General features: G+C 47.1%; 1 protein-coding gene across 3 annotated transcripts; it reads right to left on the bottom strand.

Annotated features, from left to right (window-relative positions):
• Positions 1-1,475: 1,475 nt before the first annotated feature.
• On the bottom strand, positions 1,476-15,737 carry VPS33A (VPS33A core subunit of CORVET and HOPS complexes). 3 transcript variants are annotated; one of them, XM_054082659.1, is made up of 14 exons: positions 15,598-15,737; positions 14,682-14,747; positions 14,483-14,610; positions 13,752-13,941; positions 12,816-12,932; positions 12,080-12,254; positions 11,166-11,359; positions 9,283-9,409; positions 9,066-9,133; positions 8,319-8,456; positions 7,818-7,955; positions 7,546-7,714; positions 3,069-6,980; positions 1,476-2,048 (listed from the first exon to the last, which is right to left on the bottom strand). In XM_054082659.1, the coding sequence occupies exons 1-13, from the start codon at positions 15,697-15,699 to the stop codon at positions 6,787-6,789; spliced, it is 1,806 nt and encodes a 601-aa protein (XP_053938634.1). In that variant the 5' UTR covers positions 15,700-15,737; the 3' UTR covers positions 1,476-2,048; positions 3,069-6,786. The 3 variants fall into 3 exon arrangements, with proteins under 3 accessions (XP_053938634.1, XP_053938633.1, XP_053938632.1); XM_054082658.1 differs by having other exon boundaries at positions 1,476-1,929; XM_054082657.1 differs by having other exon boundaries at positions 1,476-1,864.
• Positions 15,738-16,482: the final 745 nt, after the last annotated feature.

Here is a 16,482-nt window from a genome sequence, read left to right as displayed (position 1 = left end):
GAGAAGAGACGGCTCCAAGGAGACCTTAGAGCAGCTTCCAGTGCTGAAAGGGGTTTCAGGAAAGCTGGGGAGGGGCTCTGGATCAGGGAGTGCAGAGACAGGATGAGGTCTGAAGCAGAAAGAGAGGAGGTTGAGATCAGATCTTGGGAATAAACGTTCTATGAGGGTGGGGAGGCCCTGGCACAGGTTCCCAGAGAAGTGGTGGCTGCCCCATCCCTGGAGGTGTTCAAGGCCAGGTTGGATGGGGCTTGGAGCAGCCCTTGCCCATCACAAGGGTTTGAACTGGATGGGCTTTAAGGTCCTTCTCAAGGTCCCTCCCAACCCAGACCGCTCCATGATTGTAAACACAGAATCATTAAGGAAGGAAAAGACCTCTAAGATCGTCACCTCCAACTGTCAGCCCAATGCCACCGTGCCTATTAAACTGTGTCTTGAAGTGCCACATCTACTCATTTTTTTACCATCTCCAGGGATGGTGACTCCACCACTGTCATGCACAGCTTCTTTCAGTGCTTCACCACTCTTTCATAGAATCACAGAATAGTTTGGGTTGGAAGGGGCCTTAAAGATCATACAGTTCCAACCCCCCTGCCATGGGCAGGACACGTCCTGCTAGATCAGGCTGCCCAAGGCCCATCCAACCTGGACTTGAACCGCTCTTTCTGTACAGAAGTTTTTCCTGCTATCCAACCTAAACCTCCCCTGGTACAACTTGAGGCCATTGTTTCCTTTTACCCTGTTTCTTGGGAGGAGAGACCACCACCCACCTTGCTGCAACTGCCTTTCAGAGAGCTGCAGAGAGCAACAAGGTCTCCCCTCTGACTCCTCCAGGCTAAGCAATCTCCGTTCCACTTGAAAGGCCTCGATCAATTATGTCTTTGTATGCACCAGAAATTCCTATCTGTACTCCATGAGACTCGTTTTACTCAGCACAGTTTAGTTTTAGCGAGGCAGTGCTGTATTGCGGGCACATCTCTCAGCTGACTCCATGCTTTTAGCATCTGTAAAGTGCTGCATGCTTGAGGGCAGTAAATAATAGCCCTGAAGCTAATGTGGTGTTGGTGCCCCCACGCCGTGAAGTGTACCTCATAAAACTGTAGGAAGAGGGAAACCTTGTGCTGATTTGAAATGTCTTTTCTGAGGATTTCTAAAAAAAAAAATAAATAAATGAATTATAAGTAACTTCTGTCTCTCTGCCTTCACACCCTTAATAAGGCAGAGTTAGACAAGGCAGGACTTGTTTACCTGAGATATTGGTCATGTTTGAATTGTGTTGCATCTCTCCACTGTGCTCGGGAGACTGCTGTGCTCTCAGGATGCAGCACAGACTGGGAATCTCGGGAGAAAACTACTGGGAGGCTTTGAAATATTTCAGGGGGGCAAACATCTAGGAACACAAAGAATCCGCAGGAGACACAATCTGCAAGAGCCACAAAGATCGAGCCACAAAGATCAGTAAAGTGCATGTGTGTAGATACTTTTTAAAATTTCTTTTTATTCTTTTTGCATAAGAAAATAAAGTCGTGATTAGGCAGTAACGAAACAAAACACTTGCAGAGTTGGCACAGGAAGAAGGGACTGCCATCCTGTGAGCCGAGCAGATGCGCAGGACGAGCTGCACGGTGGAGCCTGTTGCCTGTGGCTGCAGAAGCAGAAGAAAAGCTCTCATTTAAGCACCAAGAAATACGTCGTCCAGCCGGCAAGCAGCAGCGCTCCGACCAGCACGGTGTAACTGAAGAGCACGAAGGCCAGCAGCTCCTTCAGCACCTTGAGGAAGTGGATGGTGAAGGAGTCGGGCATGGCTGTCCCCATACTGCAGCAGGTAGGATCTCTGGGGGTGGCTGCGGCCGTGCTCCTCCTCAGTCTATAAGTGAAGGGACACAGGATGAATCTTAGCAAGGAGACGGCAAAGCCGGTGAGGTGACTCTGCTGTGGGGAGAAATGGCTGTGTTCAGGCGGGTTAATAGCCACTGGTCCTTCTAAGGAGGTTGTTAGTGTCACGTTGGGGTTGTGTGTGCTTGTTCAGAGTCCTTTCCTGGGTTGCTGAGCTGCACAGTGTTGAAAAAGAGTTAAGGATCTGATCAAAAGCTCTAAATCATGAGTGGTAATGATGCAAATTAAAATATAGATACCAAGGCAGTGGACACTGCTGTGTGGGCAAGAGCCAGGGGTCCTTACGGAGTTCAGCTGCCTCCTGGTATCTTTCCCCTGTGTCAGTGGCTCCGCATCCAGGAAGCTTCATGTTTGGAGCGGTCGCTGATGGTGCATTACCAACAGCGTGTTCTGATCAAAGTGGTCAATTCCTCCAAGGAAGCCACCATTAATATTTAATGATATAATTGCATCTAATGGAGATACTGGCACAAACTGAGCCTTTTGTTTAAGAATGACGAAAACTGTGGCTTAAATACAAGTTTGCCAATGCAAATATTTATATCTTATGGTAAAAAAATCCCTTTAAATGGGAGACATGGGATCAGATGCTTTAGAATTCATCTTCTAGCTGTATTTTAAGGTCATAATTACACTTCCCTTCAGAAGTGTTTGCTCATTTGTTAGTTTAATATAAAATCTGAACTCTTTCACAAAAGTTTTTGGCTCCTTAGTGTTAAAGCTATGAAAACTTATCTAAAAAAATTCTACCATCTCTCCAGTTTGTATATTCTTTTTAATTTTTGTCGTAACTGTGCCTGATCAAAAATATCCACATATAAATATCAAGCACTTTGTCAAGCACATAAATGGAATTTAAAACTTAAGATAAAGCTAACCTACAAGGATTATTTCTTTTCTGAACAGTTTAAAGCCAGCCAAAGTAAATTGAATTCCCATCCTGCCACTTAGAATATTTTTTAAAGAGCCCTAGTGATAACAAATTCACTTTTTGATATTAAGGAGTTGAGTCATTTCATTCTAAGCTCAAGCACATGTGTACATTATAGGAGCTGCTGAATTTTAAAGCCAGCAGCGGTTTCCCAGTTGCTCAAAGCAGTGAAGTTTTCTATACATGGGCTTTACATGATTTCTGATAATCTAGAAAGGTGTCGATAAAGAAACAAGCTGCTTACCCAGGTAGACGATGGGCTCTACTTCATGAAGTTCCTATTTCCCTCTAGTTTTGTTCTGCAGCTGTCCCTTGAATTTCTGGCTTCCAGACGGTTTGTGCTGTAGTTTGATCCCGTTCTGAGCTGCTCATCCGGGGGCCAGGAGTAATGAGGTTGTGTTTGCAGCCCACATGAGGACTAATGCACTAGGTGTGGTCAGGACCGATTACTACATGACATAGCGCCTTTGCGCTCTGTGCTGCATAGCAGAATGGAGTGTGCCGAATAGCTCCCCTGCCCCACAGTGCTTTTGTCAACAGTAGCTCCTGAGTTTAAGAGCCATGGCTTTAATGTTACCAGGTCATAATCTCCATTTGTTTAAATGTAGGGGTTTTAACTCTGGTGAAGAGTTGTTCATCTTATACTTTTTATTCTGCAGTTATCAGAACGCTGTTGTGCCTCTTGCTCTGTTCTCTAAGAGCCCAGTGCTCCTGTGGGCCACATGAGGAGGAGGATGCTCACAAAGAGCTGGGGATCATCCCAGATCAGCAGCACGGGATGGAATGACACAGACCAAGTCAGGCTGGTTTACCAAAAAGCAGTGAGTGCTGGGGACAGCCTGGTCACTGCACTGTCACTAGTTCACTGCTCTCACTTCACCCCTGCCCATCCAAGAAGTCATCCCTACCTTTTAGCGAGTAAGGGCTACGGCTCCTTTGCAGCATGGTGGGGGAGGAGGGAGGTAAGCTATAGGTTTATTTTTAGCAGGAGTGCTTTCCGATAATGAGATGTGAAAAATGAAAGTCTTTTTTTGGGGAAGAGGTTGGGTAACGTTTTCTTTTTTTCCTTTGGCTTGTAAACCAGACACATGCAGACAGCAGAGAGAAGGAAGAGTATGTACTGCAAATCAAATCTCTTACCTACAAAGATATTATGATGTAGAAAATGGCCCCGTAATTTAATTAGGCTCTCTTGTTATCAAATTATTACCCGCATGGTCAGCAAGGCTTTGGACAGAAGCAGAACATAATCAAGCTGCTCAGGAAGCCTATTAAGTAGTAATTGCTCCTCCAGAGAATCAATCAACGTCAAGATGGCTTTTATTTTTTGTTATTGTCGAATAGTTCCAGGAAGAGACTTTGTCTAGTTTGAGAGGCTACATGGCTCTAGTTTGGTTATGGTGCAAGCTGCAGGCTGCAAAAAAATTGACAGAGTGGTGTTGGTAATTCAGAGCTCACCAAGTGTCCAGTGTAAACTATTTTTTAACTAAGTTTTGCCTCTGGTGTTCTTAACACACATACATCTGCTGGTCCAAGTGAAAAGGTAAGCAAGCTGTTCAATCAGCGCTTTGTATAGTTTCCTTTACTCCCTTGTGGGGTAGCTTTCGCGTGTTATGAGCTTAGTTCACCAACCAGCCTGAGTACTGCTGTGCGTTTCCTTGCATTTAGTTCAGTTGTTAAGATTTAAAACAAAGAAAGATCTGTAAACTGGGATAACTGTAAACTGTGATAATATAAAAACCCTCAAGGCCAAGCCAAGGACACCATGTAGGGACTGCACTGACTCACATTGTTTCTTGTTTTTCTGCACAATAATGTTCAACTTTTGATCTGATTTTCTTTCTAAATAGTGTGAAATCACCTACTTCATGGTGGAACAGCAGAAACAATGTAGAGCAAGGCAATTCACCTTTGCTGCTTGCCTAACTGTCAAAGTTGCAGCATGTTTTGCTTTTGTAAGACAAGCCTGCAAGTTGCTTACCCACCTGAAGTAAAGTCTCAAATGATTAAAAATGTATTTTTCTTTAAACATCAAGAAATCCCATAAATATTTCTGATGTAGTATGTTAAATGGCAGAACAGAATGTAATTTGTGCTTAAAGAAAAAACATCCAGATGTTGGAAAAATGGTTTTGAGGTAAGTAATTCTGTTTTCCTGGGGCAGGGGGAGAAGGATGCAGTTATGACAGCACAGGGATTTATTTTATTTATTTTTGTAGTCCAGAGACAAAAAGAGTGAGCAAGCACTTTCAGAACAAAAAGACCAAATACATTTTTTTTTTTACTCTAATAAGCCAACTAGAGTTAAACAGAGAGAGGGGCTCTGTGAAGGGTCTGATTTGGCACTCTTACAAAACAAAACAACAGACCAAACCCCACAGTCATAACTGTAACAACTTGGAAAAATGAAGTTTTTTTGGGGGGACACACATATTATGCGTTATGCAGATAACTAAGAGTGGAAATACTTGGTAAATGAGCAAGCAGTTATTTTTATAGGTAATTTTTAACTCTTTAAGACTGGAATGCAGTGTGAAACACAGTCCCCAGTGGTTGCTGTTAAAGCCTGTGAATACAGTGACAGCGACCAGCGAAAGGGCTGAGGGGCAGCAGCACAGGCACGAGCAGTGGCCCATGCTCTGCCTTCCCAGCCTCTAGCAATTAGCAAGGCTGAGGCTTCCGGAGCCAGAAGCTGCCTCTTGCATACAGTGGCTCAGCAGCACTAACGGCCCAGCCACTAAGGCCATGGAAAATTCCATTTTATAATTCTGAGCTCTACAACAGCTTGTGGCAGCAAGTATCACAGTTTATAAACTGAACAGGGGGTGAAAACAGTGTCTGTTTTAGACCTGCTGTTTACTGGGTCGCTGATGTAGCTATTTATGGCCCGAGTCCCATGCAGGGAGTGTCTGTGTATCTTCAAACAAACTCTTGCCACACTGATGTAATTCGTGCTCTGGAATAGCTTTCCAGAGTCAGGTGGGTGTACCTAGGACAAACAAGTCACCTCACACTGATCCTTTCAGAGAGCAATTGAAGCAAAAGGCTCAAGCCTCTCCCTCTTCATTTGGGCACAGTCGGTTCTATTTGTAGTCAGTGCCGTAGATGTGTGCATGGACAGTCGAAGGTTTAGCTGTTGTGGCAGGAAACGCAACAAGTGCCTTGGCCAAAGCATGTAAGACAGGGGACTTGAGTGTGGCCTACAGGCAACTAACTGTAACAGACAGCTTGTTACAGTGCAGGCTCAGCAGCTCCTATTCTGGATGCCTGAGACACGGCAAAAAACGACTGCTTCCCCTTTACAGCAGATCTCTTTCCATTGTACAATCAGCTGTCAAGGATGTGAGCAGGTTTAGCTGTGGTGGCCTGGCCCTTGCTGCTGCCTGGTGACGTGAATGTGCTGAAGCTGGGGGGAAGCACAAGTTCCTTGGCTTTCATCAGAAAGATGAGCAGGAAAGTGACCCCTGGGTACAGCCGAGTACAGATCTCAGAGACAAACAGATCCAGTGCACTGCTGGCATGTATCAGGCACCAGAGATAGACAGACAGACTAGGAATATTGTTATGAAATAAGGAACAGAAAATACCCTGCCTCCTCAGCATCTCAAGAGGGTAAAACGAAGTGATCACATCCCTAAACTGAAAGAAAAAAAAAGAAGCAATTTGCCAAATACAAGGACTGGTGCAGATTCCTGCACCCCCAGTGCTTCTTGGCTAGTTCAGACCATGAACCCTTTCTCTCGTTGTGTGTTTCATCATTAGTGCCTTTCAATACCACTTGTCTACTAGGAAGTTCCACAAACCATAGGAACACAAGTGCAGAGAGGGCCAAGGGTAACTGCACCATGAGCTGGTCTCACTAGTATTTCTTTCACTGTCGTCTCTCTGACGTTCAAGCAGCCATGCCAGAAGACCAGAAAGTCATGTGTCTGTGAGCCTCTCACTGTCTCTTACCACAGACCCTAGAAAGGGGCAGGCTCCAGTTTTTCCATCAAGGATTTGATCCAACTTGTTCCATTGATCAGTTTTGTAGTGGCAATGACGTACTCTGTGCCTCCATCTTCCATTTGGGACAGAAATCTCAGTGCAGCTATTTCTGCATATGTCACACCTCCAAGGAAGAACACCAGAGTGACTCGGTTCTCACCGTGTTGACCTGTGTATTCAGAGGAATTTAGAGCCTGTCTTAGTTTTAATTTCATGTCTCCTATCCATCAACTGTCAAACTCAAAATGACCTAAAAACTGAAATAAATACAGCAACTGAATTAGGGGAGAAACCTATTGAGCGGAATACCAGGCTGGGGCCCCAAAATGCAGCCTCTCCTTCCACCTTCAGTCTCTCTACAGGATGTGCTTCTGCCTTAAGCCCAGGCTTAATGCTACAAGAGTGATGCTGACCTTCATTGTAAAGTAATGTTACTTATTAAAATCACAGGGTAAGATTAGGGTTTATTTTTGTAGTCTGATGAGAAGGCTAACAAACATACAACCCCGTAGTACGTTCAGTGCACGTGGTGCATTAATAGCAGGCGGAATGCGTGACTGGATGTTTTAAAGAGGCCAGAAAGCTGTCTGTCAAAGGTGGGTTATGGAGTAACTACAGTGGGACAGGGACATGAGAGATGCCGGGACTCTGCCAGCCCTGATTTCCACTTGCCTCATTCCAGCATAAAAGAGATGCATCTCCCTTTAAAAATGTGAAAACAAAGCAAAACTTACGCTTTTTCTGAAGGCCAGTAGGTAACTGCTGCCTCTCCTCAAAATGGGGACCCGGCAGCATCTTTAAAACCTCCTCTATGCTTCGCCAGCCTGGCCGAGCCAGTAGCTGTGCCAGGCGTACGCTCAGCGGCGCGTAGCCACTGTACACGTACGAGATATCGTTGGGGTTCTGCAGGAGAGAGCAGAGTGTGAGCAGCAGGCAAGCGCTACTTCTTGCTGCACATAATTCTAGACTGTTAGATGTAATATTCAGTGCTGAGGCAATTGTTTACCTGTTCATTAACGTCATCCATCCATAAGCGCAGGGTCTTTCTGATCGTTGGGTAGTTATTCCTACCACTTGTCTGAGGTTTCAGAAGTCCAGCCTTTTCCAGGTTGTTTAAGGTCAATATATGTTCATAGCCGTATGTCTGCAATACGAAGAATTCACCTTTAATGTCATGACCAGAGTGTTTAAAAAAAGGCAAAGATGTTAGTTCAATAGATTTTTTGTCTAAGATCTCTCTAGAACATATCCCATTTAGAGTGTTTAAACCACGCTAGCCAAAAGTGCAACGATACAAACCTCTCTGTATCTACATGCTGTAAAACACATAAGCACCTCCCGAATCATTGCTATTAGCCCAAACAGAGGCCTCACTGCTCTCTGTACACACTGGACATCAGTACTACCCCAGTATAAGATACGTCTGCCTAGAACACAAGTGTTGTAGAGCTGAGGATCTGATGAGGATTTTCTCAGGGATTCATCAGCCCAAAAGTTGCAGCCCAACCTGGAGAATCTCTCTTTTGTAATGGTCCAGAACCTTCTGCTTCAGTCCGCTATTGCATACAGATTGCAAGCAAACAAGACGCAAGATCTTGATTAATGGATGTTTTTGAGCTATGCAGTCTTCAATATAATTGTTAACCTATTAAAAAAATACATAAGCTGTTATTTACAGATCTGTTAAAGTGCCAAGAAGACCTAGAAAGGAAGATCTATTTTTTGCCTAGTATAATATCTATAAAACATCAAGAAAGGGAGTGCAGCTGCTGCACAGGCAGCTTAAGGCCATCTGTAAAACAGTGATCCAAGCACTGGTTCCACCTGGCGCCTTTCTAAAGCACGTTGGGTCCAAGTCAATCGCTAGACTTAGATGCACTGCAAAAATACTGATGAACGTCTCCAACCTCTCACTGATCCCTCACAACACATAGTGCCCCTGTACCAGTCAAATCCCCCCAGCTGCGTACACCTGCGTTACAGGCACTAACAGCTACCCGGAGCCCGGCAAAGCATAAGGGACAGCACGGTCTCCAGGTTCCTGCAGCAAAGTCTGCCACGTGGAAAATACTGTAGTGTGCACGGAGACACATGTGAGAGCTCACAGCCTTGACACTGGAAGGAGACAGACTTCATCTAGATCAGATGTATACTCTCTCAAAAAAAAAAAAAAAAAAAAGGAAAAAAACCCACAGAAATATGTTGGGTTGTTTTTTGAAGATGTAAGAGTCACTAATTGTCATTATCTACTTACCTTGTCTGTGTCTATTCCAGACATGAACTCTTGTTCCACTGTTAAATTATCAAAGAAATCTTCAGATGCTTTGGGAAAAGAACGAAAATCAATATAGTAGCAACTGACAGCTTATTTTCGACATTTAACATTTCAGCAGAGATGCACTGAATGGAGCAAAGCTAGTTTTGGCCAAGCTGAATAATGTCCACCAAGCTGTCTTATAACGGATACTCACTGGTGATGTCTTTGATGAGTTCTGCAATAGAGGTGTGGTTTGCTAGAGAACTTCTTGCTGCCTGCATGTGTGGCAGCTGTGAGACAAACTGCTTAATCTCTCCAACGGTTTTCGCGTGGTGTCTTTCCTAAAGAAATCCATCACTTCAGTTAGGTCTTGTTCAGGTTAACTGGCCGCACATCAACTAGGTAATTTTATCATAAAAAGGTTTTGTATGGTTCTCATTGTGACAGCACTGTTAGAGGTACGCAGCCTTTTAGACAAAATACTTTAAATGCTTAAACTAGTCATAGCATTACCTGTAACAGCACTTTCATCGTTGGAAGAGGCAAGACATAATAAAACATTATAAATCATTAGACTGTTTTTTCATTATACCAGTGTTGCCAATCACTCTTTGCCACTTCTGCCTGACTTCAGCCATTAGAATCTGCTCCTTGGCTGCCCTACCAGCAAAGCTACCTTTCTCATGCAAAGATGAATTACTTTGCCAGCTGCTGATAAACGCAGAGCTCTAAGGCAAATACACTCAGAGACGAGAACATTTCCCCTTGAAGCAGTAGTGAAAGGAGCTGAGGAACTGGGTTGTCAGGGTCTGCATCCCTTGCAAGCAGAAGCCTGCCATTCCCTGTACCTGGCTGTAATAACATCCCAAGTTTTGAGCAAGGATCTGATGAAGCACAATGCAGATAACAGCTCTCAGAGCAGTCCAGAGGTCTGTATTTCATTAGGGCTACTCGCCTCTTGCAGCAACTCAGAGTAAAAATAATAACAATTTAACTTATACATGAAGGATTTAAGTAGGCAAGTGCAGGCAGGAGGGTGATAATGATGAAGCCTGCAATTTAAGAAGTCCTCTGCTGCCAGTATGCTGCTGTTTCATTATCACCTACTACCTCTGACAATTTCTTAAACGTCTTTATTTTAACACCCAGTGTGACTAACCCATCTCTAGCACCTCCGCTAACACTGCAGTCACAGATGTTTGCTAGGAGATGAGGGTAAGCACACAGGATTTCAGTTAAGGTTCCGCGACCTCATCTGAGATGTAGCAGAAGTGAAGAGGCAAATTAAAAAAACAAGGAAATACAACCAAAGTGTAACAAGTTCTCTCGAGAATCACCATGAAGTCTGAAAACAGAGCTGTGGGATCTCAGTTTCTTTATGAATCACCAACAGGGTGTTTTCCAACAAAACCACAAACACACCCCACAGCACACTCCAGCTTTGTCTAAGGTGACACATTAGCGTGAATTTACAGGTCAAATCTCCTGTAAGATAACTGTATTTTTTGCATTTCTATTGGTTTTTATGCCAGCTGTAACACTTTGTGGATGTACATTCTGGTGGTTTATTTCTTACAGCATTGTTGTCTGCATTGTCAGGGAATACAAAGGGAAAAGGACCTTTTGGTGAACAGGTAACAACAGCAACAAAATGGAACTGATCAGTACGCTAAAATTAACCTTTGGCAATTTGCAGAGGGAAGCAGCACCTGACTGTTCTGCAGACGAAGAAAGCGATTTCTATTATGGGAACTATGGGCCATAGCAGTAGAAATGTGGTTTAGGTGAGCTCTGAGACAAGCTTTTAACAGCAAGAACAGGAAAAGCCCCTGAACAGAGGTGTGGGGAGAAAAGACCTGCATTACTGCAAGATTCTTAAGAGGAGATTTGACCAATATCTAGTCAGAAAAGTCGAAATGGAGCTGGATCTTGTCCCAGGGCAGGGGAACAGGCTGGAGGGGCTTCTGAGGACTATCTGGTTTTACTCTGGCTGGGGGATTACTCCATGGCAACAGCTTGAGCTGCCAACCATAGCCCTGCTGAGCACAGACTGTATCTGACAGCAAGAATTCATGCACAGTTGGGTACAGGCCTCACCTCAAAGGCTGCCGAGATGATCTTGGCTTTCTTGCTCAGCACTGACCCCACAGCATTGAAGTTCTTGTCTCGGATTTCAGCGTACAGCTCTTCTGCAGAGTTCAGCTGGAGCTTCTTGGGTTCTGTGGGGAGATCTTTCCCACCCTCACCCTGCTTCTTTGGGGCAAACTTCTCAGGAGGGAGTTTCACATAAGCTACCAAATGCAGAGAAATAAATATTATAAGGGCTGGAACTTCACCACCTGAGGCTACAATAAGCAGGCTGTGGAAACATGTCCCCCAAGCTGGAAATAGTTCTGAGCAACAATGCTAGTAGAAACAACTAGACGACTCAGTGCGTATGTGTTAATTAAGGAGAGTTTCCCTGTCCTCACCCAGGGATCCAGAGACTTCTATAAACATACCAGAATCCTAGTGTGAGCTACCCTGCTACTGAAGAGGTTTGGAGGCAACCTTCCAGCCAGTCGTCAGAACAGCAGGAAGGATTAAAACCCATAAATGCCTCTCTGGAGTTTTTCTTAGTACTTCCTGAAGAGCAGGAGAGCACTCTGAATGGCCTTTCACAAACTGTTCCTGTTGATGCAGCCCAACATGAGCCAGCCAGGCTGGAGGGGAAAAGCAGACACCAACATCTCTGCTCCCACACTACGCATTCTGTGTCACTGTGTCTGCACTCAGCCAGTATCCAAAATATGCCCAGTCAATAATCAGGCATTGCATCAACTCCCCTTCCTAGGCAAAAAGAAAGCCAGAACTGTTCTGGATGGGCTCCAGCTTGGGAGTGAACCATCCCCACACTAAGTTCAAGTGAGCTGTTCCCATGTCACTGTCATTTAGTGAAGACGAAACCCACCTGACACACGGCAACCTGCCCTTGCACACCAGTGGCCTCCCCCTTTCCCGGCAGTACTCACTGTTCTGAATTCCATAGATTTCATCTATCAGCCCTTCGTATGTCAGCTGCGTAGCTAACGGTGTCAGCAGATCAACATTGCGGTCCAGCAACAAGAGGGTATCAAAGACGGGAAATATTGAGTTCTGGCTTCCTGGGAACTCACGCTTCATCCTGATCATCATATTAGCCACGTGCTGAAAATAAATCATGCCAGTCTGGTTATGGTGCAGGCCACAACAGATGGATTTGACTTCTAGGCCCTACAAGCACACAGTCATTCAAGTATGGAGCGCAGCCCTATGTAAAGGAAGAGAATGGCAAGAGGTACAAACAGGCTGACAGATTGGGGCAGGATGAGACAAAGAAGACAAAGTCCTCTGCTGCTCTCTGCAGCTTAGCAAGACAGTGACTGTGGCCAAAGCACCGGATTCATCTAGAGCTACTCCTTGATTGCAAAAGGTACCAATTAAGCCATAGGTTGATCAGAGAGAAGAACAAAAGAGCAAGTTACAGGGAGAGATGAAAAAGCAAAAGCATGAGCAGGAGGTTACACATTTCCTGCTTTGTTCAGCCCTTCTGATACCAACAGAGCAGCTGAATGTTAAAACTCCACAGAAACAATGGCAGTAAACACAAAGGTACTGTACCTGTGAGCAATACATATGAAACAGATAAATCGTCCTGACAGGAAAACTGCTCCTTAAGGCAGTTACAAAGAAGAAGAGGCAGTTTTTCAGAAGCAGCATTTGTCTTACCCGGGCACACTCGCCTTTCCCAAAAATCTGTGGGATGGTTCCGTAGAGAGCCTGCAGTGTCATCAGCCCCTTTGCTGCATGGTACAGACTTGTCTGGTCGCTCTCCAGGTAACATTCCTAAACAACAAGAAGAATTGCCTGTGGAACCTGTTGATTGACACTGCTGCTTCCACAGTGGAATGTGGTCCATGTGATTAGTTCAGAGGAGACATCGGCTGGGGAATAAACATGGCCATTGGCAAATATGGACCTTAGCATTGCTGTCACTACATCAAACCATTAGACCTAACTGGACATTGTAATATTTTTGAACCCCACATGCTACTCCCAGTTTGATGGAGAGGAAGACAAGAGAAAATGACTGCAAAGAGCCTCTCCCTCTAATTAGGCCAATCTGAAAGCACCGTATCTCATCAAGCAGCTGCAAGCCCTGACATGTCCTCTGGCCTATGCTTAATAAGGTAGAGATGGCCAAAAACCCCTCTCAAAACTTTCTGTCCCCAGACACAGCATTCTGAGAAAACAGGATCCACAGCCACCCTGTGACAGCTGTCATTTCTCGGTGCAGCTTTATGCGCAAGTACTAACCACTGCACATGGCTCTTTGTCTGCATATTGACACCAACTGTGCTGACTCTTTGTGACAACTGAGTACTTTAAGTGATTAATGAATGCTCGATTTGTGGAAATAACAACAGCAGTTAAAGCTGGAAGAACCGGGGCGCAGCTTGGTGTAGTGATGGTTCCTTCAACCTTTACTTAGAAAACAGACGAAGTTCACACTCGGTCCAGCACTCAGGGTCCGGCCACGTTTGCTCTGCAAGGCCCTTCCCTGCTGTGTGGGTCACTGACAAACCCTCCCAGAGCCTCTGTACCCAACAGCAACAGCCAACACAATGCATGGCATTCTTCCTCCAAGATGAAAAAAGCGCTTACCTTGAATGCACTCTCAGATTCCATGGACAGCAGGTCTCCATCGAAGGGTATCAAGTCCAGGCTGTACTGCTCTCGGTGGATGAAGGACCCCAGCACGCCCTGCTCCTTCAGCCACTGCTCGCAGAGCAGGCTGCGGCGCGGCACAAAGAGGATGTGGAAGTCCCTCTGAGGAGAGCGGCCTCTGTCTTCCCTGGAAGAGTCACAAGCAAGAGCACAGCAAGCGGTAACTCAGCTGCGCAGGTTACCAGCACGGAGTGGGGGCTGGGGCACTGAATTCAAAGGAAATAGGAACACTGCACTGAGTTATTATTGCCAACTTCTATTCCTAGCTTTATATTTCGGAATATTGTTTACCGAGCCACATACGGCCACAGCCACAGGTCTGAAACCAGGGTGAGGTGACTTGGTTTTCCTGCAGCTCTCAAAAGGAGACTCAATCAAAGCATGGTTCATTCCAGCTAATTAGGAGTGCACATCTTCTGAAAGAGGAACACAACCTGCTGCATCGCCAGCCAAAGTGAAATCCCCTCCCTTCCCAGGGTGTCCTGCACTCCGACTGGAGCCCTGGAGCAGCTACACTGCAGCATCGGTGTCTGCACATAGCTCTCTGCTTTGAGCCCAGCAGTGTACATCACAAGGGAGTTTCAGGCCAAACCTGTCCCTTCCTTTGCCTCCCAAGAGGAGAGCCAGGAGCAGCACCCTTGCCGCCCACCCTGCCAGCACGGCGGTACCTGAGCAAGTTGTCCGTGATGATGTCCATCAGCTCCAGCCTGGGCCTGACGAAGAAGATGATGTTCTTGACATCGGCCTGAGGCAGGCGGCCTGGCTTGAGCGTGAACATCTTCTCCACCTCATGTTCCTGCGCGGAGGCAAGGGGTCAGGGAGTGGCGAGGTGCAGCCACTGCAGGGGACGGAGCCACTCGCCCTTACCTTGAGCAGTGAGTACTGCGCAATCAGCCCAAATGGCCCGGTCAGGTACTCGTCCCACACGATTGCCTGTGGGAGGGAAGGGGAGCGCGGCGTCAGCCCCAGGCCCTGCCAGGCACCTCACAGAACTATAGAACCACTAGGTTGGAAAAGACCTCTTAAATAATTGAGTCCAACTATTCCTATCTGCCACTAAAGCATGTCTTTGAGCACCTCACCTACCCGTCTTTTAAATCCCTCCAGGGATGGGGACTCCACCACCTCCCTGCCAGGGCCTGATGACCCTTTCTGTGAAAAACTTTTTCCTGATGTCCACCCTGAACCTCCCCTGGCGGAGCTTGAGGCCATTCCCTCTTGTCCTGTCCCCTGTCACTTGGGAGAAGAGCCCAGCTCCCTCCTCTCTACAACCTCCTTTCAGGTAATTGTAGAGAGCAATAAGGTCTCCCCTCAGCCTCCTCTTCTCCAGGCTGAACAACCCCAGGTCCCTCAGCCGCTCCTCATAACCCTTGTTCTCCAGCCCCTGAGCAGCTTCATTGCTCTTCTCTGGACACTCTCCAGAGCCTCAACATCCTGCTTATAGCGAGGGGCCAGAACTGAACACAGGATTCGAGGTGCGGCCTCACCAGTGCCGAGTACAGGGAAAGAATCACCTCCCTGGACCTGCTGGCCACACCGTTTCTGATACAAGCCAAGATGCCATTGGCCTTCTTGGCCACCTGGGCCACTGCTGCCTCATGTTCAGTCGCTGTCAGCCAACACCCCCAGGTCCTCCTTCTCTAGGCAGCTTCCCAGACACTTTTCCCCTGGGCTGTAGCCGCACAGAGTTGTGCCCCAAGTGCAGGACCCGGCATTTGGCCTTGTTAAAGCTCACCCACTGCTCTCTGCCCTCTCTCCCCCGCCCCCTGTTCTCCCCCCGCACCTTGGACCCCGCGCATTTGTCCAGGAACTCGCGCAGCTCGCGCCGCCCGGCCTCGCGCAGCGCCGTCAGGTTCACGCGGCCCGAGCTCAGGTGCGCCGCCATCGCGCCTCCTCCCGCCCGGTCATGTGAGCGCGCCGCGCCACGTGACCGCGAGGGGCGGGCGGGACCGCGCCCAGCACCGCCCCCCCAGAGGGGAGTGCCCGCGGAGCCCCCGGAGTGGGACCCCTCCCGCCGTGCGCAGGGACACCTCCTGCTGGATCAGGGGCCCCAAGCGCCATCCACCCTGGCCTGGAACACCTCCAGGGATGGGGCAGCCACCACTGCTCTGGGCAACCTGGGCCAGGGCCTCCCCACCCTCACAGCAAAACATTTCTCCCTAAGATCTCATCTTAATCTCCCCTCTTTCAGCTAAAAACCGTTCCCTCTCCTCCCATCCCTGCACTCCCTGAGCAAGAGCCCCTCCACAGCTTTCCTGGAGCCCCTCTCAGTACTGGAAGCTGCTCTAAGGTCTCCTCAGAGCCTTCTCTTATCCACGCTGAACAACCCCAACTCTCTCAGCCTCTCCTCCTATAGGAGGTGCTCCAGCCCTCAGATCATCCTTGTAGCCTCCTCCGGACCTGTTCCAACAGCTCCACGTCCTTCCTATGCTAAGCGCTCCAGAACTGGACGCAGAGCTCTGGGTAAGGAGCCTCTTTCCACCAAATTCCCACTCTTCACCCTCTCACAGACAGCACCTTCCCCCACCATGGGCTGGCAGGGCACCCCTGACATGTCAATAAGAACATCCCCCCCACCCGCTACATTTTTCTTTCCACTTACTTTTCTATTTATTTGGCCCCAGTCAGAGCCTGTCACACTCCTGAATGACTCATGATGATCTGAGGG

Source organism: Cuculus canorus, chromosome 17 (assembly GCF_017976375.1).
Source record: "Cuculus canorus isolate bCucCan1 chromosome 17, bCucCan1.pri, whole genome shotgun sequence".
Classification (NCBI taxonomy): domain Eukaryota; kingdom Metazoa; phylum Chordata; class Aves; order Cuculiformes; family Cuculidae; genus Cuculus; species Cuculus canorus.
This window is presented reverse-complemented; position numbering and strand designations above follow the sequence as displayed.

Coding starts and splice junctions, on each gene's coding strand:
- VPS33A (XM_054082659.1), bottom strand. CDS start 15,699: ATGGCGGCGCACCTGAGCTCGGGCCGCGTGAACCTGACGGCGCTGCGC. Junction 14,611..14,681: donor CGCAGTACTCACTGCTCAAG/GTAAGGGCGAGT, acceptor GCCTCCGCGCAG/GAACATGAGGTGGAGAAGAT. Junction 9,410..11,165: donor TCATCTCGGCAGCCTTTGAG/GTGAGGCCTGTA, acceptor GGATTTCTTTAG/GAAAGACACCACGCGAAAAC.